Consider the following 25,198-nt stretch of genomic DNA (forward strand, 5'->3'; position numbering starts at 1 on the left):
ATTGAGGTGCCTTAAAAATGCAATTAATGGGAAGAAAAATATAAGCTAATGTTTCTAATAAAAATCTTTTTTTAAAAATACAGTACTATACAAGTGATATAGATTAAGTAGAATGTGTCTATAATTAAAGGGAAATTAATGATAATTCCTAAATTTTTAGTTTAAGGGATTCCGTAAACATATTTCAACTACATCATATTTGATGTTCAATTTGTGATAGGTGTGATAAGGATCTTATTTTAAAATCTTCCCTCAACTGCTCTCAAATTCTAAAATTAATTGATTCTTCAACAGGCTTATTACTACTCAATTATTGGATGGTCTACGAACTTTCAAAAAATGAAGATCTATTCAACTTCAGTACAAAACTGAATTTTATTGCTCTGGAATCTTTTTTAACCACCTGTAGTCAAAAGAACTTTTTTGTTGTTTAATCACTTTTTAGTCATGCCTGCCTGTGCCCCCATTTGGGGTTTTTCTTGACAAAGATACTGGCATAATTTGTCTTTCCTTCTCCAACTCACTTTACAGAGGAGGAAGCTAAGGTAAATAGGTTAAGTGAAATGCCCAGGGTCAGTACCTGGTAAGTACCTGAGACCACATTTGAACTAAGAAAGATGAGTCTTCCTGACTCCAGGTCTGGCACTCTATCCACTAAACTATTTTGCTACTTAGGAAGCATAACATTTTAATTTAAAAAAATATTCAGTTTTATTCTCATAATCACTGCAATGTTGAAATGTATTAACTTATCTATAATATATTTTATCAGTGATACATTCACCTCTTAATGAGCTTCAAATCTTCAAGATTAAACTGCCAACATCAGTAATGGATAAACAATAGTCTCCCTTCAAGAAGGAAAGTAGGGACAACTAAGGGGATTATGTCTGTCTGTCATAAGGCATTATTTGTCATCAGATACTCACAATTTATGCTTTTAATATTATAGTAACATAGCAAAAGCCCATCAATTTTCATTTTGATTTATAAGTTGAAGATAAGGACCTTTATTATAAATTCTAGAAGAGGATTAATATGAGAGACTACAATTGTTTTATCAAGAACCAACTAATTCATAAGGTAGTATTATAAAAGTCTATACCTATTTTTTCCCAACTTCTTTGAAAATATTTTTATCAATGAGAGTTTTATAAATTGATACTTGCTTTTAGAAAACTGTATTTTTAACTAGGGACAAAGAGTGAAGCAGAACCAGCTTTGGGTCCACATCAAGAGAGAGTTGACTTCCAGTCCCATTTCTGAAATATTAGCTGATTAGCTGTATGACTACAGGCAAACTTTCTATCTGTTGAGTTCCAGTTCCTTCATCTGTAAAATGGGGCTGTTACCTTTAATATTAACTTATCAGTTTACTGTGAAAAAACTTTATTGTTAAATATTTTTGCTATATATATATATATATATATACCTTATGATAGGCTTATATATGTTATGTACAATATGATATCACCAAATATATAATATACTACTCCTATCAAGCCTTTAATACCTTTCCTATTGAAGAAATATTTGAATTCCTTGAAATAAGAGCGATTTAAGACTACCTTTAATGAAGGGTAAGAGAATCACTCATGAGATATTTTTAAGCGCCTAAGACAGCACCTATTATTTCCTAAAAATAGCACTAGTAAGACAAATAAAAATTGTGAAACAATTCAAACCTTCAGTTAGTTTAGATGTAAATTGAAAAATTCTTTTTCAGCTGATTCATTATCTGAATGAATGTGTACTTTGAACCCTTTAGGATTAGTCAGTGTCAGATATCAGCAAAAATCATGGGTTGTTATTTGGAGCCACAGGTATCAAAATATTTGGAATGATATTTTAATCATCATTTAGACCATTTGACTCTTTTTTACGGACACAAGATGAGGTCCAGAGAACAAAGTTATTTTCTTAGGTTTTACAGTTAATAAATAACGGAGTCAAAGTTTGAATTAGGTATCACATGTTTTCCTTCCCTAACTAAAATCTAAGCTCCATGTGGGCAAAAGCTCTTTGTGTTCCCTATGATTTTCCAATTACATCTAACATAGCATAAGGCACATAGTAAAAAAATTCTTGGGTAGTTAGTTAGCCTAGTGAATATAGGGCAGGGCCTACAGTCTGGAAGATTTTTCTTCGTGAGTTCAAATCTGAATTCAGAAATCCATTGGTTGTGGGATCCTGGGCAAATCACTTCACTCTGTTTGACTCAGTTTTCTCATCTGTAAAATGATCTAGAGAAGGAAATCTCAAATCCCTTCAGTGTCTTTGCCAAGAAAACCCCAAATGGAGTTATGAAGAGGTGTGTATGACTGAAAAATTTATGTAATTAGTAAATAATTAAATAAATTAAGTAAATAAGTAAAATGGTAAATAAGTAAATAATCAGGGTGATCTTTGTGCTGCTGTAACTAGCATTTTGCACTTTGTAAACATCTTTTTATATTCAAAATTAGTTTACAGTTAGAAACACAATTATAGTAAATAGAGGTTAGACTTCGTAGTCTGGAAGATTTAATTTCCCACCCTGGACACATACCAGCTATCTGATCCTGGGTAAGCCACTGAATTTTTCTGTACTCAATTCAATTCTCTAAGACTCTAGCTGAAGGAAAGGTGGCTGACCTGTATTTGGGAAGGAAGTTTCTTCATTCTGGAATTTCCTATACCAGTAATATCACAAGATTAGAACTTATCACCTATGGATAATGAGATTTGGCATGTTTGTTTTTTTTTTACACATAGCTTCTTAACTCCCATGTCACACCTCTTACATTTTGAGCTACTGGGATAATAATTAAGATTTTATGTAATGTTATTTTTTCTTTTGCTAGATGTCTCAGGTCTTTTAGCAAATTGTTTTTGGATGCAATTCCCTATTGAGCTTCTAATTAGGGTAGCTGCTTTTTTTTTGCAAGGCAGTGGGGTTAAATGACTTGCCCAAGGTCACACAGCTAGATAGAGTCTGAGAACGGATTTGAATCAGGTCCTCCTGATTCCAGGACTGGTGCTCTGCCCTGGCAACTGCTTTTGGTTCATAGAAAAGGTGCTTTCTTTCTTTCTCAGGTAAGAATTCCTAATTGTGAAGTCCTTGAGGGCAAGGGCTCTTAATTTTGTGTGTGTGTGTGTGTGTGTGTGTGTGTGTGTGTGTGTGTGTGTATGTGTGTGTGTGTATGTGTGTATGTGTATGTATGATGGATTCATTTGGCAACCTGGTAAACTCATCATATGAACAATATTATAATATTTTAAATGCATAAGATAAAATTCATGAAATTACAATGGGAATCAATTATCAATTTCCTTTTATGTTCACAGACCACAGATTAAGAACTCAACTTAAAGGTCTCCAGAATGTTGAGTTGATCCTCCATGAAGAAGATGTTGGATTTTGATTTTGAGAAGGATTCATGAGTTGAGAAGGCAGGGATGTGTTATAAACTATGCCAATGGAAGAAATAATTATATTAATGACATCATAGATCTATTTAGACATTCACTTCTGATATCAAGATGTCTATAGTCTTGGGGTAAAGAGTTTGTTGTTATGTATAGGCAGTATTGTACTCTTCTTGACCCATCCCCTGACTTTTCTGTGACTCCTACTCATTGCTATAGTCCTGGAGCTATGCACATAAAAGAAAAACTAAGAGATGGTGGAAAAATGAGAGTAAGAGATAGAATGGATAGAGGATGTGGCATCTGGAAATAGGAAATTCAAAAATGAGAAGCATTTCTTTGTTACCTGGACTTTTCCTTTAAATCCAGTATGCTGCTTCACTACTGGGGAATAAGGAAAGGAGAAATAAGGATGCTATGTACCCCAGCCCAAAGACAAGCCATTTTGGGAAGCAGTTGCAGGGTCACATTGAAGTTCTTGGGGACAGAATCATTTGTAAGGAAAAGAGACCTTGTCTTTAGTGTCCCAGGTTCCTAGTTCCCTTCATTGACCTTCATCCCTTATGCGGCCAACTAGTAATTACATGAGCTATTGTGATGTCTCCTGCTAGGAATCTCTGAGAAGGGGGTCTAAATGGAAGTACCTGAACTATGATCTTGGTCGTCCAAAGTTTGGTGCATGTGTAATAGACTGATTGTGGGTCTGATGGTTTTGGAAAAAGCCACAGGAGGAGTAGTTTTTTTTGTTTGCATTTGATCTTTAAAAAAATAAGCACAATGGTTGATTTTTCTATTATGTAGAAACTAAGTAGGGGCAGCTAGGTGACTCAGTGGACAGAAGACCAGTCCTGAAGTCAGGAGGACCTAATTTCAAATTCAGCCTCCTAATAATTGCCTAGCTGTGTGACCTTGGGAAAGTCACTTAATCCAATTACTTTAAAATTTTTTTTTTTAAATTCTTAGGAGAGCTAAATTTTTTTTTTTTTTTAAAAAGAAACTAAGTTGAAAGCATTATATAAATTCAAGTAGCCCACACTACCTAGGGAGTGTCTCTACTTGGGAGACTAGCACAACAATCCACAAAAAGGAGCAAAACGAGAGGATAGAAGAGTTGCCAGCTCTTTGACAACAAAAAAAAGTTAGACATTTTACTCTTGTATTAGGTAAAACGTCCGCCAAGTAGAGTGGAATTACAAACATCTAGTCCTTATTATGCATAATGATCAGGGAAGTAGCTAACAGCACTCCCAAGTAGTTAATAATATAATAACAGCAACTCTGATGTCCCTAGTAGTTTTTGTATCTAGCTGGGATTTCCTTTTCCTTCCAGTCTCCCTAGAGTTTACATTAGAGATAGAAATGCCCTGCAGGCATGCATACTTTGAGAATGGTTAAAGACAAAGATTCCTAGTATCCTAAAGTGATTTAAATAATTCCATTCTAACTTTAAGTAGAGGAAATAGGACCAGGAGGTGATTAGGGTTCTTGGTCTGTCCAAGAGCAAATTGGAAGCATTTCCTTAGGTGGGAGAAGCCTATCTTTGTGTTAGAGGAGAAAAGAATAATATGCCAGATCATGGAGTTTGTTTTGGAGACATAAAAAATTATAGTACAATTAAAGTCTCAAAAAAAGAAGGGAATAGAAGAAAGGCAAGACAGAGAAAGAGTCAGTATTTGGCCTGAAATCTTATCAGTAGAACTGGGAATTGTCAAGAATAGGTTTACAAATAGGCGTGGTGGTGTCAGTATACTGGGTGGGACAAATATCAAAAAATCTCTAGAGTTGTGGGAATTATGAAACTAGAAAGTTCCAACAACTATTTTCAGGTCTTTCACGGTATGAAATGTTCTGACATAAAGATCATATAGATAAAAGTATCATAAAATGATTGATGCTAATTTGTTATGTAAAGATGCATTTATAAGTTGTGTGTGTGTGTGTGTGTGTGTGTGTGTATGTATTATTTTCCAAATAGGGTTTTAGAATTAGAACTCTAAGGGACCTCGGAGATTCTAGCACAACCCTCTTATTTTAATAGCAGTCAATAGGAGAGCTAGAAAGCAAATCCACAGCCTCTGACTCTGAAGCCAAAACTCTTTTAATTCTGATTGTTTCCCTAGGTAACTTGCTAAGTGTATCTTAGCAACTAAATTACAAAGCCTGAAGATAGACAAAATGATAATTTACTGTGTTTAGCTTGTGTGCGTATGTATATATTATATAATTAATTTAATAATATATAACTGATGCGTATATGTTATATAATGTAATATGTGTGATATATAACATATATGTGTGTGCATGTATATATGTATATTTGTTGCTATTGAATAGTTTTTCAGTTGTGTCTGATTATTCATGACTCCATTTGGGGTTTTCTTGGCAAAGATACTTGCCATATCTTTCTCTACTTCATTTTACAGATGAGGAAACTGAGGCAAGCAAGGTTAAGTGACTTGGCCAGGGTCATAGAGTTAATAGGTGTCTAAGGATATATTTGAATTCAGGAAGATGAGCCTTATTAACTCCAGGCCTGGAACTCACTACTCCACCTTATAATAATTTAATTTTTATATATAATCTATATTTTTAATTGTAACATATTAAATGACAGTTTTGAAAGTTAAAAAAAACTCTAAACTGGTTATGACAGGAATGTGGATAGAGTAGGCTCTTTAATGCAGACAGAATTTCAAAGGGGAAGGCCCTAGACTGTGGAAAAGATAGGATTCAAGTCAATTGAGAATTAAGTGATATTGTTGACCTAAGTATCCTCTGGGAAACAGGAAGCTAAACTATAAAAGTTTCTTCCTCTCTTCCTTTCTTTCTCATAAATGATTTTCCCTAGGGACTTGATCTCTAACCTTTCTATGAATCAACAAGAGGTAACTTTAAGGCTTATTTAGATGAATCCTCCACCTCATATAAGCTTTGTGATAGACCAGGAACATTGTGTTCAACAGTACTTGAAATATCTACGTATTGGCCCCAATATTCAACAACGATAGATATCCTTCTTATCCTTTCAGGTAAGTCATCTGTACTACTGATTTCAGTTACATAGGTCCTTATTCCTTTATATATAATGGGTCAGTTAACTTCCTTATTTACGTGAACCACATCACATTCCTATGATCATGTATATAAATACTCGGCAATTTCACAATCAATAAAAAGAGATTATTTTCCACACTCAGATCCAAGTATCTCAAAATAAGTTATTTTCATTGTGTTCTGAGGAAAATTTCAAGAAGACGGGTTTCCATTGTTATTCAGCAGAAGCCTTTGCTCCTTTGAATAGAGCATCCTAGTTTTTCCAGAGTACCTTTACAGAGTATTTTGTAAAATACCAGTCATATGAGATTACTTCTTCTTGGCTGATACCCAAAAAAAGATCCTTATAATGCCCTACTTGGAAGCAAAGTCATTCTACAAATAACTTATGGCAAATGATTAGGTCTTCTGATGTTTAACAGTGAACTTCAAAAAGTATGAATGTAATATACATATACATTTATCAATGCCCTGTCAACCTTACCTCTTCGCAGTAGGAAAATAGCGAGAGCATGAAGAACCATCCCACGCACAATATGGGTCTCGAGCAAGACAACACTCTGCACAGGCTTTTCCATATATATCACACCGATGTAAAGGTAGCTGAGCAATTCCAGCAGCTGAGCCAACATATAGTTGTTGCTGTGGAAAGAAGTCACTTTTATAAAGGCTAAGTTTTGCAAATATAATTTAAAATAATTTTACTCTGTATATAATCAAACCTTATATTTTGGGTGAGAAAAATTACTTTCACCATTGGGAATTCATAAAATGATTGAACAATAAAATATAAAAAAAGGGAATGTTAGACTTAAATTCAAATTCTGCCTCAGACATATGGATAAATCTCTTAATCTCTCTATCAGTTTCCTTATCTGTGAAATGGGGATAATAATGAGAACTTTCCTACAGCATTATTGTGCTGACCACTTGAGATACCAAGTGAAATACTTTAAACACATATTGATATTTAGCAGAACCAGGTATCTTATGTAGATAGAAACATTTAAATGTAGTTTTCTTGGATCATGTCGTGAAATAAAAAACAGAAATTTAGCATTCCAATGTACCTTAGAGCTGATCTTGTCCAAATCCTTCCTTTGGCTAGAAAAGTTGGATAACTGGCAGTCACACAGGTAATAAGTGAGAAAAGCTGGATTTGAAGTAAGGGTTTCTGATTCAAAACCAGTGCTTTTTCTATTATAACACACTGTTTCTGCATTTTAAGATGCTTATCTTATTTTTAAAAATTAGTTATACCAAATTAATACACACATATAAACCAGTCAGTCAAATTATGGACTAGAGATGAAGAATTTCTATCAGATATAATATATTTTCAGCTCCTGAGAATTTTTCTGCCTTTTTTTATTGGCTTATTAGGTGACCCAAAATGGATGGATTTTGGATGTCTGTTCCCCAGAAGAGTGTCAGAGACACAAATATTAAAAGGATCTAAGATGTATGAAGAATACTAACAAAATCAATTCCTTTTTGTTTTAACTTTGCTTGAAGAACAAGAAAGGCATATGTCTAATAGTTAAGAAACATATAATGTTAACAGATAACAACAACTAAAAGAATTACTAAATCCTGTTTTGTTTTTGTTTTCTTTATCATGCCAGATGATTTTCTGACTGGGAAGGGGAGATGACATATGGTTAAGGGAGAATTAAAGCTTAAGGTAAGTAAGTAAATATGAGGAAAACATCTGGATCTTTTAAATTAATTCATGTCTCTAGGTAAGATGAATTATACTTTTATACCTTAGAGATGAAATTCCTGAACCATGCTGTTGCTACTTTTCAAAAAAATAATAGTGGAATAGGAGATAGGATGTTTTGGAAAACAGGAAATGATCAAATGCTCTCTTAGTATTTAGAAAAGAATTGTATAAACCACACAACCACAGACCAGTTATCTCCATGGCAATCCCTGGCAAAAATCCCAATATAAACATTTAAATGGATGATTTCTCAACTTGATAAAGGATCAATGGTAGTGACTAGGAATAAGCAAGGTTTCTGATTGGAATCATAAGTGTCAAGAAATAGAATAGAGGAATGTAACAGAAAGAGAAAGACAGACCACTGAAGAGTTTAGCGTTCATAGGCATGAAGCTGTTCCTGTAGAAGTGAGATCTGGACCAACTCTGGAAGGAGTAGTTTCCAAAAGTATGTGGTCCAAAATATGTGGATTCTCAGGTGCCATTAGGCAAGAAGTAACATAAGGGATGGTATGAGAGACAATAGAGAAGAATATAGTGGAGGTTCAAAACATAGGTATATCAAAGTAATTATACTATGAAATATATACACCAGAAGGGTCTGCCATTGTATGGAACATAACAGACTTCCCCCTAAAATCTCTCAGATCTCAGGTATGCATATAATATAACAAAATAAACCTAGAAAACATTGCTAAAGAAAATAAAGTTCAGGGGAAAGAATTGAAGACCTTGAAGATATAGGATGCATTATTCTAACTAATACTGACTTAAATTACAGGATTGTGAAAAAAAAGCTAGATCTAGAAAGTGAATAAGAGTTGGTCAAGAACATGGTCTTTGAAAACTGAATTTGAATTCTAGACTTTAACTCATCATTATGATGATGAGTTCAAAGACCAGTAGAAACATATTTGCCTGGAATCTTACAAGTGGAAGTAATAGAACTTTAAAATGAAAAGGGAGAAGGTAATGAACTAACAAATATGGTACCTTAGACATACAACAGAATTCAGGAGATAAATAATCTAAAAAGAGAGTTAGCAATGTAATCCATGACTACAGATGTCTGGATACAAATATATAAATATAAGCACAGTGAACTTATAGCAAGAAAATCATCTTGACCTTGTAAATACCTCTGTGACCTGTATATATGACTGAATTTGGTTCTGGAATTGTATATTTGTTTAAAATAGCATAAGATTTATGGTAGTTGTGGAGAGAAAATTGTGTTTTAAAATAGTATTATAGAGCAGGGTGAGACCTTTTAAGAAGTCAAATTTCTCATTGACTGAAAGCTGAGTTCAAGAAAGATTAAGAAATATGACACATGGTATATAATAATTTGTGGTTCAGTCCTTCAATCATATCTAATTCTTTATGTCCCCATGGACTATAGCATAAAATACTATTTTCATGACAAAGATATTGTAATAGTTTGCCATCTCCTTCTCAGGTGATTAAGGCAAACAAATGTTAAGTAACTTGACCAGGGAGACATAGCTAGTGAATGTAAGGTAGTGAAAGTGGCTGTATTTGAACTTAGGTCTTTCTGACTCAAGGCCTAGTGCTCTATTCAATGAGCCATCTAGTTGCCTATATGATAATATAATATAATAATAACTTTAACATTGTTACAATTTACATATATTATTCCCAATTTACATATGATAAGACTGTCTAGTAGAGAAAGGCTAAATGATATAACATAACTAATAGATATCTGAATAGTTGAATAAGTATGATTTGGATTCATGTCTCTCTAAGGCTAGGTCCACACTTTCTAACTATTCTAATTCCTTGCCATCTAATTGACAGAGCCAGATTTAAACTCAGGTTCCTGAATCCACATATAGCCCTACATATTCATGGGAGAAAATTCAGAAATCACTGCAGGAAGGATGGAGCAGACTTGAATGGAGAAGTGTTTTGCTAACAATTTTGGAAAACTCTAGGTCAAACTGGTTAATTCCAATTTGAATGTATTTAATTTAGATAACAGATGCAATCAAAAATCAAAAAAACAAAACAAAAATAAAACACTTCTTCTCTAATGGTATTTAAGAATTGACTTTTGCCATTTCAAAAGCAGGGGACTTTTATACCTCTAATAAATTCTAGTGCTTTTAAAGAGAAAATAATATATGAAAGGCTCATGAAGGGAAGATCAAAAGGATAACTTGATAATTGCCAGAAAGTGAGGAATTTCAAAGTCAGAAAAACAGCAGACACAGTTAAAATAAATTGCAGTATATCAAATGCTTTCAATCATAAAGTTATTTCATTGAGATGATCTTGAATGACATCGATTTTCTTTCTTCTTTACTGGTGAAAACTTTTCTGACTACTTGATAAAATCAGATTACTTTTCATGTATTTTTTTAATAAAAAAGGCAATATTGCATAAAGAAATTACAAGTGAAGGTAGTAACAAATTAAATGCTGAATATAAGGCAAGCAATTCAACTAAAAATCATTATGTCAGGAAACATGCCAGTCTGGCTTCCATCCTGGAAATCCCCATATTTCCTTGCCAGCAAGTGACAAATGTTAGGTCATATGAACAGGTGAAAACATGCTTATGAGGGGTAAGATGACAGTATCAAGTCAATAATATTCCCACTATGAGTTTCACTTGCATATTTTATCCCTAAATGTCTTTGAGATTAATTATCAATCTATTTTGATATATCCTTTTGGAAAGAGGATGTCCATTTTAGCAAAATATGGTCTAGAAAAATGATTCTCAGATTGTGTCAATACCAGTTTGGCCAGTGATTATTTTTCCAGTTTCATTCATATCTACTTATTTCATTGAATGAAGTATGTGGCATTTGCTTAGACTTGGGGATATTATTATTACTTCTAATCTCTTTCATTCATTTTTTTTAGGTTTTTGCAAGGCAAATGGGGTTAAGTGGCTTGCCCAAGGCCACACAGCTAGGTAATTATTAAATGTCTGAGGTTGGATTTGAACCCAGGTACTCCTGACTCCAGGGCTGGTGCTTTATCCACTGTGCCACCTAGCCACCCCCATTCATTTCAATATTATCCTTTTATCATGTTTTAAAATTGGAAGGAATCTTTCAGTTCATCTAGTCTAATACCATCATTTTGTGATGAGAAATATGAGACCCAATTTTTCCCAAATAATGTTTAATATCAAATTGGTATTATAAGGGGTTATTAAAGAATCCTCAAAACATGGCTAATCTAGGTAACGGTTGCCTTTGAAGAGTGTGAAAGGATCCACTCCCTAATAAAACAAATTTTTGAACATATATTTCCAAATTCAAACAATGTCTTCTATTGTTCAGCTGCAAAATGTTATTATTAATTTATATTAATAAACTGTGCAGTTGACATAAAAATAACTGGCAACTTCATGGAAACAAAAATATAATTCATGAAAAGTAAAAGCAAAATTTTTGTTTGTGAAAACTACATCATTTAGCCATCATCTGTTTTTCTTAAGTGTACTGCCAAAGCACTCATTAAATCTGAAAGGAGAAACTAAGGCTCATGTAGAACAATAAATTTACTATTAATAAGCATGGGGCTTTATATAATTGGGAAGAAATATTTTTTCTCTGAACTTTCAAATTGAAAACTGTAAAATTGTTTTCCAGAACTCCAAGCAAACTATAGCTTCCTCATGTAGATAAAATGATCTTTGAAGACAAGATCACTATCAAGAAGGTGGCTTAAGTGCCTCAGAAAAATGAGGTTGTTCTACAAAGAGCCATTCAGGCATAATTATATAATTTCAGATGGAACATATGTGACATGATATTTCCTTTAAACCTCCATTAAGTCCTGTTTCAATGTGTCATGGTTTAAAGTTGACTGTTTACAAAGACTAGTAAAGAGAAAGCTCTGACAGGTTCTACTAGCCTTGGGAAGAGACCTGGCAATACCTCAAATGTCCAATATCAGCATCATTAAAATTATCCCACTCTCCAAAATGTTGACCACAAGATGAATAAATATATGTTTTTCAGTCAAAGAAATGCTTGTTATAAAAGAATGAAAATAATTGTATCTATGAGGGTAGAGGGTTCCCATACTAAAAAATTTAGAGTTCTGTATCATTGAAGATATTCTCTAAGATTTTTTTTGCAAAGGTTATTTTCTCATTGCCATTTTGCAAAACTTCAGATACCAATTAACAATATTAATATTCTCCAAATGAAGGCCCGCAATGATTTTAAATTAAAAACCAAGCTTTCTTATGTAAACCTTTCAAATTTTAGTGTAGATGTTTTATGATTCAATAAATTTTAATCATCTTAAAATGAAATGTAATCATCTTAAATGATTGAAGTAAATTTGTAAAACTGATAGCTTTTTATTCTTTATCTTTTAACCAAGTAGAGGATCAAGGAAAAGAAGATATTTTTAAATAAAAATTATGACACATATAAAATTTGTAGATGATTGTTAAGAGTATTGGTCTTGGAGGTAGAAAGACCTGAATTTAAAAACCAATCTCAAAATTTACTAGCCATGTGGTCTTAGGCAAATCATTTGACTCTTACCCCCCCGATCTGTAAAATGGGGATTGATATAATACCTATCTCACAAGGTTGTTGGGAGGATTTAATGAGATAACATGTAAAGCACTTTTAGTATATCTTATTAAGCAATAAAACATTGTATTTAGTTCTGATTTTAGACACATATGCTAAATCTAAATATTTTAGTCTTTTCAGGTTGCTATTTTTCAGTCTTGCCTGCCTCTTTGTGACCCCATTTGGAGTTTTCTTGGCAAAGATGCTATAGAGGTTGGCTATTTCTTTCTCTATCTCATCTGACAGATGAGGAAACTGAGGCAAATAGTTTAAGTGACTTGCCCGTGATACTTAGCTACTAAGTGTCTGAGGCCAGATTTGAACTCAGCAAAGTGAGCATTCCTGACTCCAGATCCAGCACACTCTTTATTGTACCTCCTGGCTGCCCTTGTTTCTTATTTAAAAAAAAAAAATTATGCTTCTTTAAAAGCCAATGTAGGGGGTGGCTAGGTGGTGAAGTAATAGAGCACCAACCTTGGAGTCAGGAGTATCTGGGTTTAAATCCAACCTCAGACACTTAATAAATACCTAGCCACGTGGCCTTGGGGAAGCCACTTAACCCCATTGCCTTGAAAAATCTAAAAAAAAAAACCCAGTGTAGGTAGAGCAGAATAAGAGCACTCTGACACATAAAATTTGTTTTACTTTAGGTAAATTCTTTAACTTCTCAAAACTTCAGTTCCCATATCTATGAAATTAGGGAACCTTTCTAGATGACTTCACTTTTATGTGACATGCCTTCATATAAAAATCTAAACTGTTCTATTTTGAATTTTTTAAAAAGTCTAGTCATGTAAAAGTACCTGTTTTGTGGAAATCTTCATTGCTGATATAGTAGTTGGTTCCTAAAAGAGAAACAAAGTTAAACTTTGTGAAGGAAAAAAAATAAATTTAAATAATTACTTTAAAACATACTGATACTTGCAAGTATATACCAGTACTACCAAAGAAGAGTTTATTTTTAAATTTTAATGATGGCTTTTATTTTGATACTACAATCATTTCCTAAAATACTTAAGCTACCATTGAACCACCCTTGTAACAAAGGAAAACAGTGTCACAAATAACCAATACAAACACCGAGTTGGACATAATGTAATGTTTAGCACATCCTGCTGAGAGCAAAGGGGAATAATATGTAGAAGAAAGACACAAATGAAAATAAGCAACATAAGCACATGATCAAATAAGTGGGTCAGAGAGCAATATAGCATGAATAGATATTAGCCAAGTCCCCAAAAGCTGTTTGCCTTTTTGAAACTTCCTTTTTCTTTTTCTGTCCACTTTTATTTCTCCCTTGCCCGTTATTTTACAACTAGCTAGTATAAATATAGATAACAAATAATGAAAGATTTTGCTTGACTCTAGTTCTCTAGTTTGGTCCCATTCACTATATTTAGCAGCAATATATACATACACACACATATATATATATATATATATATATATATATATACATATATATATATACACATATATATATACACATATATATGTACACACATATAACAACAGTTTTTAGGTTGATGGCATTAGTAGCTTATAAAACAAAGTGAAAGGTTTATAAGGAGATTCAGCTCAACAGATTTTTTTCCTATAATGAGATTTTCAAAAAGTCATAATTATTTTTGTCCTATCAATAGCCCTTCTAAATTTGAAGATGGTCTCTCATTTCTGTTTTAAAATTTGAATCAACAAAAGTAACTCAAAATGGAAATTTAAAAGATCTATATATCTGTGAATCAGATGAAAATGAATAAACAGTACATTAATAGTTACCTTGAATAGTAAACTTACCACACTTTGAATCACAATATATTTTGGCTTCAACATACTAAAATTAGTATTCAACAATGCTTTTAAAGAAAGTAGAAATTAATAATATTCCAAATAGTTCATTGCTTTTAAATCATTGCTGTGGTGTTTGAATTAAAAATGTCAAGTTGACATTTATTAAAATTAATAGTATTTTACTGTAATATACATATTGAATCTGACTTCCACCAAAAAAAATGTAGCTTTAGAAACCTTTATTTTAATTATTCAGTTTAGGTGGTATACAAATTCAAACAAAAATAAAATAGAAAAACATTTCAAGCTTGTATTTATATGGTTCTAATTTGTGATCCCCCCCCCACATATAATTTAATCCCTATTAAACTTTCATACTTGCAAAGGTTTCAACCTACTGATCCCAAGAGAGTTCACCATGGCTCACTGGAAGGTAAGTACGGGGACTCTCTTTTACAAATGAATTAATAGACTTGGTATTGGAAAGCATCAGTTATGTTTTACATTTAAATTAAAATTGAGCTCATTCATTTGTTTGCTCAGCTGTTCCTGAAATATTGCATAAATTGGGCTTAAAATGCATGTTATCAATGTAACAGCTTTACAAATGTTCCCATTCAGGAAAACTATAAATAAGATCCATTGTGTTTTTTAATGCATTGAAACTTGGGTAATACATGTATTTCTATTGGCTGGTGTTAACCAAAATTTGGTCCTAAACAGTGTGAAAATCAATTTAGCATCTTCATGCCAATCTCCACTTTTTCCTTTAATTATTCTCTTCATATATTTTTATTAAAATATATTATAATTGTACATCATTTTTGAACCTTTCAAACCTCTCAAAAGACATTTTTACTTTGATAAAAAAAAAAAACTTTAAAGGATGTAAAAAATAGTGAGTGAAATGTACTTGCCAAAAGAAATTCAGGATTGTTGACAGATTTCCTAGATAACTAAGTTTGCCCACTACCAGGAAAATGATGGATACTATATTGAAACTACTAGAATAACAAGCAACCAGGTCATAAATTCAAGAAGAACCTCAGAATATAGATGAAGAGCAGTTGAAAAGAGTCACTGTGTAGGATCTCATGAATTTTTCTTGGTGTCCTTGAAAAAGCATTGTTCTTAAAAATCTGAAGGGGAGGTTCCACCACTAACTAGTTGGGTCTCTAGTTCAGACACTTAGCCTCTCTCAGTGTTCTAAAATAGGAATAATAGATTTTGAATGATCTAATTCATAGGACTGTTGTAAAGACAAAATAAGATAATATATGAAGAGGGCTTTGTGACAACAAAATTCTAGAATCATTAATCATAAGCCATGATAGAAATAATATAATCTAAACATATCACAATCCCCAAAATTTAGAACAAAGATCTAAACTACTTATAGTGATCTTAAATAGAAACCCAGTTCTGAAGCAGGAGAAAAAAAGGGTCATAGGTATAGATGGCCTTCTCAAAATATCAGATCATTGAATGCTTCATAAGTTTCTAATAAACATCGTGATTCTGATATTTATATGTCTAATTCTGATTATTATCATGATAGTTTCATAAACCTATTGGATACTATGATTCCTGTGTTATTTTAATAGAAATACCATATATTTCTATTGGTTTTCAAAATCCTTTACATATATCCTCGCACTTGATCCTCACAAAATGTCATGGGTAGATGTCATTAGCTTCAATTTTCAATGAGGAAATAGGCTAAGGAAAGATCAGTGACTGACCCAGTGTCATACCAATAGTAAGAATCTATGTCAGGCTGACTCCAGGTCCTATGCTTTATTGACCATGATACCTATTTGAAAAGAATTGTATAGCCACTTATTATTTCAGGAAAATTCTGTAATAGAACAGTAGATTTTCTTCTTATGTTCTGTTTGAGATCTAGATTTAAACCATTCTTTGGAGATAATCTCAGTTGTTGGAATGCTAAAAAAAATTGATCAGGGACTTTGAATAATATGAACATAATATTATGTTAATAATAACTAGCTTATGATGATGAATAAGATGTATTTTACTACATCATATCAATTTGCTTTTGCAGAGAGCGAGAAAGAGAGAGAGAGAGAGAGAGAGAGGAAGAATGAGAATGAAACTTTCCCATCTCAAGGAGAAATACAGATCAGAGACCATAAAATATCATCTCATTTCACAATTTCAGTGGATAGAGAGACTGGTTTAATTTTTTTTAAACTAAAAAATTAAACAAAATTTGACAATGGAATATTCCAATCTATAGGTTACAATCTAACTATAAGATTTAACTTTGAGCATTGAATGCTTAATATTTCTCTAAATTATGTCCAAATATTTTTTGTCCACATGATTACCACAGAAATTACAATGGTAATAATTTTCAGGAGATTATTCCAGAAAATAATGTAGTGAAAGGTAATAGCCAACTATGAAAGTATAAGCATTTCTTGTTGAAATACTTTACTGGCAATGAATTAGAATGTACCTGAGTAATTTCTTAAACAGACAAGATGGATAGCAAACAACTCAGGAAAAAAAATAGTTATTCATTTATTTAAACTGGCAATGATCTAAGAATCCTCAAAGCGTGAGCCTTGAGACAACTTCTTCCCTCCCATTTCTAAAGGAAGTTCTAAAGAATCATGGTGTAGTTTTTTTTTAAGTTACTGCTCATAAGCTTCCAGTTGTATACTACCTATTTCCTTTCCAGTTATTAGTTGATAACAATGAGTCTACCAGATATTTTTTTTTTTAGGTTTTTGCAAGGCAAATGGGGTTAAATGGCTTGCCCAAGGCCATACAGCTAGGTAATTATTAAGTGTCTGAGGTCGAATTTGAACTCAGGTACTCCTGACTCCAGGGCGGGTGCTCTATCTACTTTGCCACCTAGCCGCCCCTATTTTAGCTAACTTTTAAGAAGGATTTTTTTCCTAAATGGCACAGTAAGAAGAATTTTGATAGAACATTCAACCACAAAAAGTCTATACAAACTATCTTATCAATATCTTACAAAGTCCAGAGGAAAGTGCGTTCACCTTCTAGGAGCATTTAAGACAAAGGAATAATTCTCTACTCCTAGCTGCTGAAAATACTCATCTCCTTTTCTGAAGTCATTTTGAGTTGCTTGTAGAAACTTGAAATTGCTTTTCCTCAATGGGTCTAATTTGTTCTTAGCTCCAGATACAGATACTCAATCAGCTCTTCTAAGGATATTACAATGGACACCAATGGAACTGCAAAATTCCTCCAACACTCCAAATTTCAGAAGGAGGATAGGAGCATAAACTTAGAGCCAGAAAAGACATTAAAGATAATCTAATTCAACCACCTTTCTTCCTTTTACAAATAAGAAGACCTAGGCCCAGAGGCATTAACTGATTTGCTTATGGTCTCATGTGCAGAAAGTAGCAGAACACTCTTTTCATTGAATCACTATGTAGCTAGTGACAGATGTAGTCCTGCAATCCAGATTTTCTGATTCCTATTTCGATCATTTTAGTATACTATTTTATCTCTTCTCTGTATTGCAATTTTTAAAAAATCTGCTTTTCCTAAAAATATACAAATTTGATTTGTAAGCATTTTCAGGCAATCTCTTCATATTCAATCCTTTTATGTCATATTAAAAAGAGACACTCCATCAGGATGACCTATAATTAGACCTCTTCTTCTCCATTGTGTCCTTTTATACCCCATTTCTACAGAAACAGAATACCCTAGTGGCTGATGGTAGAGATGGGAATCAATGATATAAAATGAGTATATTTAAGAGATCACTTTTTAAAACATATAAAATGATTAATATGAGTATTTGCTCACTTCTCCTCCCCATGCTTCAAATGTCTTCAATCTTGTTGAAATTCTGCTAATCCTTCAATATCCAATTTAAGTATCATTTCTTTTCTGAAGTCTTTACTGATTTAATTAGAAATTATTTTTCTGACTAATGTTCTTTCCTAGAATATTTTATCCCATTTCTATGTACTTATCTCAGTTTTGTTATTGTTCTTTGTCTTATCTTTCTGGTTCAACTGTTTAGGTTCTTTTTTATTATTTAATTTAATTTATTTATTTGTTTTTTGCAAGGCAATGGGTTTAAGTGACTTGCCCAAGGTCACACAGCTAGGTAATTATTAAGTGTCTGAGGCCATATTTGAACTCAGGTTCTCCTGATTCCAGGGCTGGCTCTATCCACTGTGCCACCTAGTTGCCCCTTCTGCTTAGGTTCTTAATGGCAGGGACTATGTCTCATATATCAACATCAAGAAGAAGCTCTTGTGCATTATAAATGTTTAATAAATGTTTTTGTAGAGAATTAAAAATTAATTTTAAAATATATCATTAACATAACTAAATAAATTTGAAAATGAATTGTCTTCATCCTTTGTTTTAACTTTTGAAACTTCTAAGGTTTATTTTGACTAATGCCTGACTCTAATTGGTGAGTTATTTAGAAGAGCATGTTAAATTTCTTGTCCAATCCAAGTTCAATGTGCAGCTGTCGAAAGGGAAAAGTATAATCAAACTTGTTGACACTTGTAATTAAGCAATACTCACACGAAATACTGTCATTTCTTCCAGTAAGACTTCTTCCAAGTCATGCCAAGTCTCCTTAGGAATTGAAACTACTTTGAGAACTGTCCCAATATCTTTGAAAAAAAAGAACAGGAGATGATTATTTAAAAGGTCAAGTACTCAGAGTGCATAATAGTAATAAAAATAATTAATGAACTTTATTTTGTGCTTGCAAAATTAATGTACAATAAATCCAATATTTTGTATGTTTATTATGTACTTTAAGCACCCTAATTAATCTATGAAAAAAGATTTTGAATTATGGATAGTGTTCTCTAGAAGTTGTATACATTTATATAGTTATTTAGTCATGTCCAACTCTTTGTGTCTCCACATGGAGTTTTCTTGGCAAGGATACCGGAGCTGTTTGCCATTTCCTTCTCAAGTGGATTAGGAAGAACAGAGGTTAAGTGACTTGCCTAGGTTCACAATGCTAGTGAGTCCCTAGGCTTAGATTTGGACTCAGGTTTTCCTGACTCCAGGCCTAGCATTCTATCCATTGAGCCTATGTCTCCTATCCAATGTCTCCTATACACATTTAATTAAAACCAAAACAAAACAGAACAAAAAAACCTAAAAAAACACCACCAAACATATTTAACAAGAAAAAAAAAGGAATTCTTAAAAGTTTATCCATGATGTCTAAACAGAATTAGGCAACATTATTCTCATTATTACTACTGAAAAGCCTTCAATCGATACTTTCCAAAAAGAAATACATAAAATTATGTACATACTCCACTGAACAAAAAGACTCTGCTTACCCTTATATGAATATCAGTTTTTCCACTATTCTTTCACAACATGAAAGTGATGTAGTAACTATATTTTGAAGGAAATCTCTGATGAAGATTTCAGATCATTTTGGATCAGGGAAATGAATGGTGGGATAAAAAGATTGTATGAGGAGTGTTTCTGTGTATCCACAAAGATATTCACATAATTATTGTGAAGAATTACAATAGTTTGGTTTTGAGAAAGGAAAAATAATATGTATGTGACTTTTTAAAGATTATACATTTTGTATAAACAATTCCCAGGAATTAAAAAATTAATTAAAGAAATTTATAATAATAGAAAACATTCCAAGTTATAATTGGTATTATTATTCCTCAATCTTCTATTCATTTCTAAAAATACAAATTCTCCCTTGTGTCCAAGTACTATGGATTAATTTCTATTCAGGAATTAGAATTAGAAAATTCTAATTTCTAAATTTATATATTTTTGTTAATTCTTGTTAATTTATTAATTAATTAATACTTTTGTTAATACTCCCCTAAAGTGAGGGGAGGAGGGGATTCCTAATTAAACTGAAAGCTAATGAACTGAACTTTCAGTTGTAGCAGGAGAAATACTTATAACTTTTGGTTACATTTGCTCATTTTGAACATTTTTAAAAGAATGTAATTATTTAAAAGAATGTAATTATTAAGGGGCTACCTAGTAACATCAGGAAAAGATGTTATAAAAGATTAATATGTGGAAGCATGACTACCTCCAATGTAACCCCTATAGGGTGATACTTCTGAAATGACATTTTCATGAGTAAAAACAATAGATGTTCAAAAATTAAAATAATGACCTTTTATCTCTGAAAAATCAAATTATGGGAAACTTTTAAGAAGACTCAATATTGGGGTTTTTTTTCAGGGCTCAAAACATTATAGTTAGATCATGTGATTCTTTTCAATACTTCTAATTATGTCTGGTACCCACAAACAGAATCTAACAGTCTTAAATTAAGTTTTACAGACTTGCATTTCAAACAATTTCATCCTCTTTTAGGATCAATAGGCTCCAGTGAGCAACTCAATTTGAAAGATAAAATTACTGTTATTAATTCACTTTACTGACAGACCTCAACTTTGTTGACTGATATTCCATACAACTCTGACATTCAATGTGATCATAAAAGTCAGGCTTTTATCCTGGTTTGTGACAAGAAGACTTCAAAGCATCCGATTTTGTTTCTTTTGTTGACTATCTCAAAACAGATTTATCACAATGACAACAACCAGATTTTTACACCAATTAAACTTTTTCCCCAAGAAAAGAGTAAGGAAGATATATGAATTGACTGACATTTGTTATGCCTTCAATTACTCCAAAATTTGTATGCAGGAAAAATGCTTTAATTTTCTACCACTTTGATATTCCTAGAAACAAATTAAAAACTATTGATAAAAAATAAATCCAATTAACAGAAAGCTAATTTCATTCAACTTTTATGAAACTACTTAGGAGTTTGTATTAATGCCTGCAACCAAAAACTAATACAAAATTTCAGAGAATTAAACCCATATTCTTCTTGGATTCTTTTTTTATGAAGTTGTATCACTCAAAAATAAAGAATAAAATAATATTTAGGATCTAATTTAGGACCTATCATACTGATAGCACAAATATTTTTTGGTTTGAAATCTTTATGTTTCTAAAGTACATGTTGCCCAGTTGCATTTTTCTTTGGCAATTGTAAATGTTGTTCATTGTTTCCCAACTAAGGAAAATAAATGTTAGTACGTGAAATTTTTAGCAGAGTAATCAAATTCCCACTGATTTATGACAGACACTAACAAGGATGGAGCCTAGGGATTTATTGCCTTGGAATCTGACCCTTGGTACCAAGTTGCAGATTTGCAACTGGTATCATTCAAAAAGAGTATTAGTGTTCAGAGAAAAAAAATAAAAACAGCTTATGTCATAGTACCAGTGTGAACCAGTCACAGACCAAAAAGGTATCAGAAGGTTAGATTTACATGTGGAGTTTGAACATTCAGACATTGAATAGGAAAATAGAAGTGGTTATAGAATTCATATTTTTTCTAAAGTTTTACAAAGCAAGAGCTTGGATATTTCCATGGAGAAATTTTGCTGTTTCTGCAATGAACTCTTCCAATGACCTGAAGGAAAATCAAACACATTTTAATGACAATTTTATTTCTTTTTTTTATTTTCTTTTTTGCTGGCAATTTTGGGCAAGTTCAAATTACATTACATAAATGAACTATTTTGACAAAACTTTTCCACAGAAAACATTTAAGAACAGAAAGGAAAAATAATTCTTTGCTCTACTAAAGAAAAAAAAAATAGTGAGGCAGTTACTGAACCCTGGTGAAATGACTAGGGACACCAAATGTTCTCCTAATCGTTAGGTACATCTGTTCATATTCAATCATAGGCAAATTTAGGTCACATTGAAAAGGAAAGTCATTAAAGTGCTGTCAACAGACCTGAGAAGAGAATTGTTTTAATAGGCTTTTAATGACTTAATGTTCAGTTTTCAAGTTGTCCACTGATCAGGGATCTGTGAGACCTTGCAAATTAATATGGCTATTCCTTTTGGTTACCTTCATATTTTAAAAAGAAAATATTCAGTGTTGGGGAGTATTGATCATATTAATCAAATGTAATTGTTATGGAAATTTAATAAAGTTGACTCTTACCTGTTCCAATAAACATGACATCATATTGGCCATCTTCTGCATCCACTCGATCAACTACAATTTGTGTAAATTGGTATTTCACATCTGTTTTTATCATAATTGGGCGGTTATTAATAGGAAACACTGGATTGTACATGGCTGGGTGACTTCTTGCAAATGTTATAACATCATCTGGAAGGTCCTTTGTAGAGTCAAATCCTCCAAAAGTTTTACTGGGACACTGAGATTGTAAGAGCACAGAATATCTGTCAATTAAAATTCAATGTGGAATAATAGAGACTATATGATACCATAGATGAGTATGAGAAATGGTATGATAATCCTAGTTCATTGATAATTGTTTTCTCTTGTGTGTGTATATGTGTGTATTTTCATGCATTGTATGTGCCTATGGCACACACCTTAGAAATATATCACTATGTATTTTACATATATGTGACATTAAGGGTGATATCCCTTAGTAGATTTAATTGATATTGCAAATTTTCCAAGTACTCACACAGACACATGTGTGAAATGCATCAGCTAACCAACTTTCAGTTCTTAGACTTTTATAAGAATTGGAGAATGAAGACCATTTTACACACACACACACATACACACACACACATATATATATATATCACATTGCAAATTTTGTTTCACTAATACTGATTTGGTAGGGTAAATAAGACCATAAAAAAGATTTTGCAATTAAGAGAAAGATGTTTCAACTGAACATGCCAATATTGTAAGAGTAACATATCTAAATGATAGGTTCTGATATTCATTATTTTTTACCTAAGGCATAGTAGAATAAATAGTTATAAATGCAGTACCTAAAACCAACTAACATTATAAGAGGGATTTTTTGTTTTATATTTTCTTCCAAAGAACTAGAACTATGTAGTTTTGTGACCTAAGGTCATTATAGTGATTATCATTAAGTAGGATAGAATGGAGACTACAAATCATATACTAAAAACAAAAATTGATTCACTCTGACAGGAAGACTTCACCAAATTTGATCTTGAAGTACAAGTATTCATATGTTAGAGTGTCTTCAACATTTGCTTTATGTGTTATATACAAAGGTTTTCTGTTATTCAAAAAGTTTAGAATCAGAATTCCAAATCAATAATGTGGGGTGCTCAGAAGAAGAAATCAATTCCCTTTGTATCTTGACTTATATTATTAATCATTCACCCAGTTGTTGCAAGAGAAAGAAAAAAAGATCAATGAAAAGGCCTTGAAGAATCAGCTGGTGAGGTTTTAATGGTTTTATTATGTTTTCTGGGATATTTTATATAAATTCCAATCATATATTTTAATGAAATAAAATATTTAGAGGTAAAGGGTTTAATAATATTTGAAGGTAAATTTTGAAAAGCAAAGCCTTTATATCTTCTGCTTGCCGTTATCATTTGATAAATAACTTACATACAAAATTTTAGAATAGAATAAGTTGCAAATGAAGGTTTAAAAAAAATCCTGAATGATTAACTACTTGGGCCCTTATAGTCCTTTAGTAATATTAGTAATAATAGTAATATTCTTAGTAATAATAATAACAACTTTGGAATACAGATATGTCCACCTAATCTAAACAACCCATTTGCTTAAAAAATGAAAACAATTCTTATTTTAAATATCCAGGGGACTTACAGTTCCTGGTCGTGGATATGGAACTCTTCCTTGATATGGCACCCATTGATAGTTTGGACCATCCCTATGTGCATATGGACCAAGAAAAACCCTTCTCACATCACTCATGCTGTACATACACACAGCTGACCCCTTGAAGATGTTACTAAAAAAGTAAAAAGAAAGTCAATTTCTTCAAACAATCTAACAATTTAATTACAGAAGAACCATGTGGATAAAGACATTTTTGCATTCTATGGATATAGAATGGATATTGATTTTCAGAACCAAGAAATACAACCTCAGCTTATAAAAACTTATTTTTGAGAATAATTTCATATGGATATAATATACAAAATTCTTGTACAATAAAAATTTGATGTTTATTATTAAGCAGAACATAAATAGATAACAAATTCAAGTATTTAGTAAAAAATATTTTACTCAAATTATTATTAATACAATAAAAATGTGATATTAAAAATTACAATGCACATTTTCTGAAAGTGCTCATATTAGAAGAATAGAATATGTGCCCACATACACATAACAAACTGAATTAGCATTCCAGGAATGTGGGTACCACAACTAGAATAAAACAAAAATAATCCAGTTAACTCTACAGTTTATATGTTTGAATGTGAAAAGAAATACAAAAAAATATTTTATGGTAAATGCTATTATTTATGACTCTCTGGGATTACTCTCAAAGCAATACCCCAAATGATGCTATATAGATAGTTTTATCTTTGTTGGGAAAGTTTCAAATAATCTTTAGTTTTCTAATTTTATTTTATTTTTTTAAATTTTTTTTTGCAAGGCAAATGGGGTTAAGTGGTTTGCCCATGGTCACACAGCTAGGTAATTCTTATGTGTCTGAGATCGGATTTGAACCCAGGTACTCCTGACTCCAGGGCCGGTGCTTTATCCACTACGCCACCTAGCCGCCCCCAGTTTTCTAATTTTAAATGCATACCACCCAGTCTGCTATCATATGAAGAAAT

General features: G+C 32.1%; 1 protein-coding gene across 6 annotated transcripts in view; it reads right to left on the reverse strand.

Annotated features, from left to right (window-relative positions):
* Positions 1–3,120: 3,120 nt before the first annotated feature.
* Positions 3,121–25,198, reverse strand: part of SEMA3A (semaphorin 3A) — a 669,223-nt gene continuing 647,145 nt past the window's right edge. For all 6 annotated transcript variants that reach the window (XM_074194050.1, XM_074194047.1, XM_074194048.1 and 3 more), the window contains 5 exons: positions 24,216–24,360; positions 22,572–22,791; positions 19,108–19,199; positions 13,566–13,607; positions 3,121–7,104 (listed from right to left, as the gene is read on the reverse strand). In XM_074194050.1, coding sequence (XP_074050151.1) covers positions 6,943–7,104; positions 13,566–13,607; positions 19,108–19,199; positions 22,572–22,791; positions 24,216–24,360 — 661 coding nt within the window. In that variant the 3' untranslated portion in view covers positions 3,121–6,942. The remainder of the gene's footprint in view (positions 7,105–13,565; positions 13,608–19,107; positions 19,200–22,571; positions 22,792–24,215; positions 24,361–25,198) is intronic.

Source organism: Macrotis lagotis, chromosome 7, assembly GCF_037893015.1.
Source record: "Macrotis lagotis isolate mMagLag1 chromosome 7, bilby.v1.9.chrom.fasta, whole genome shotgun sequence".
In the NCBI taxonomy this organism is placed as follows: Eukaryota; Metazoa; Chordata; class Mammalia; order Peramelemorphia; family Peramelidae; genus Macrotis; species Macrotis lagotis.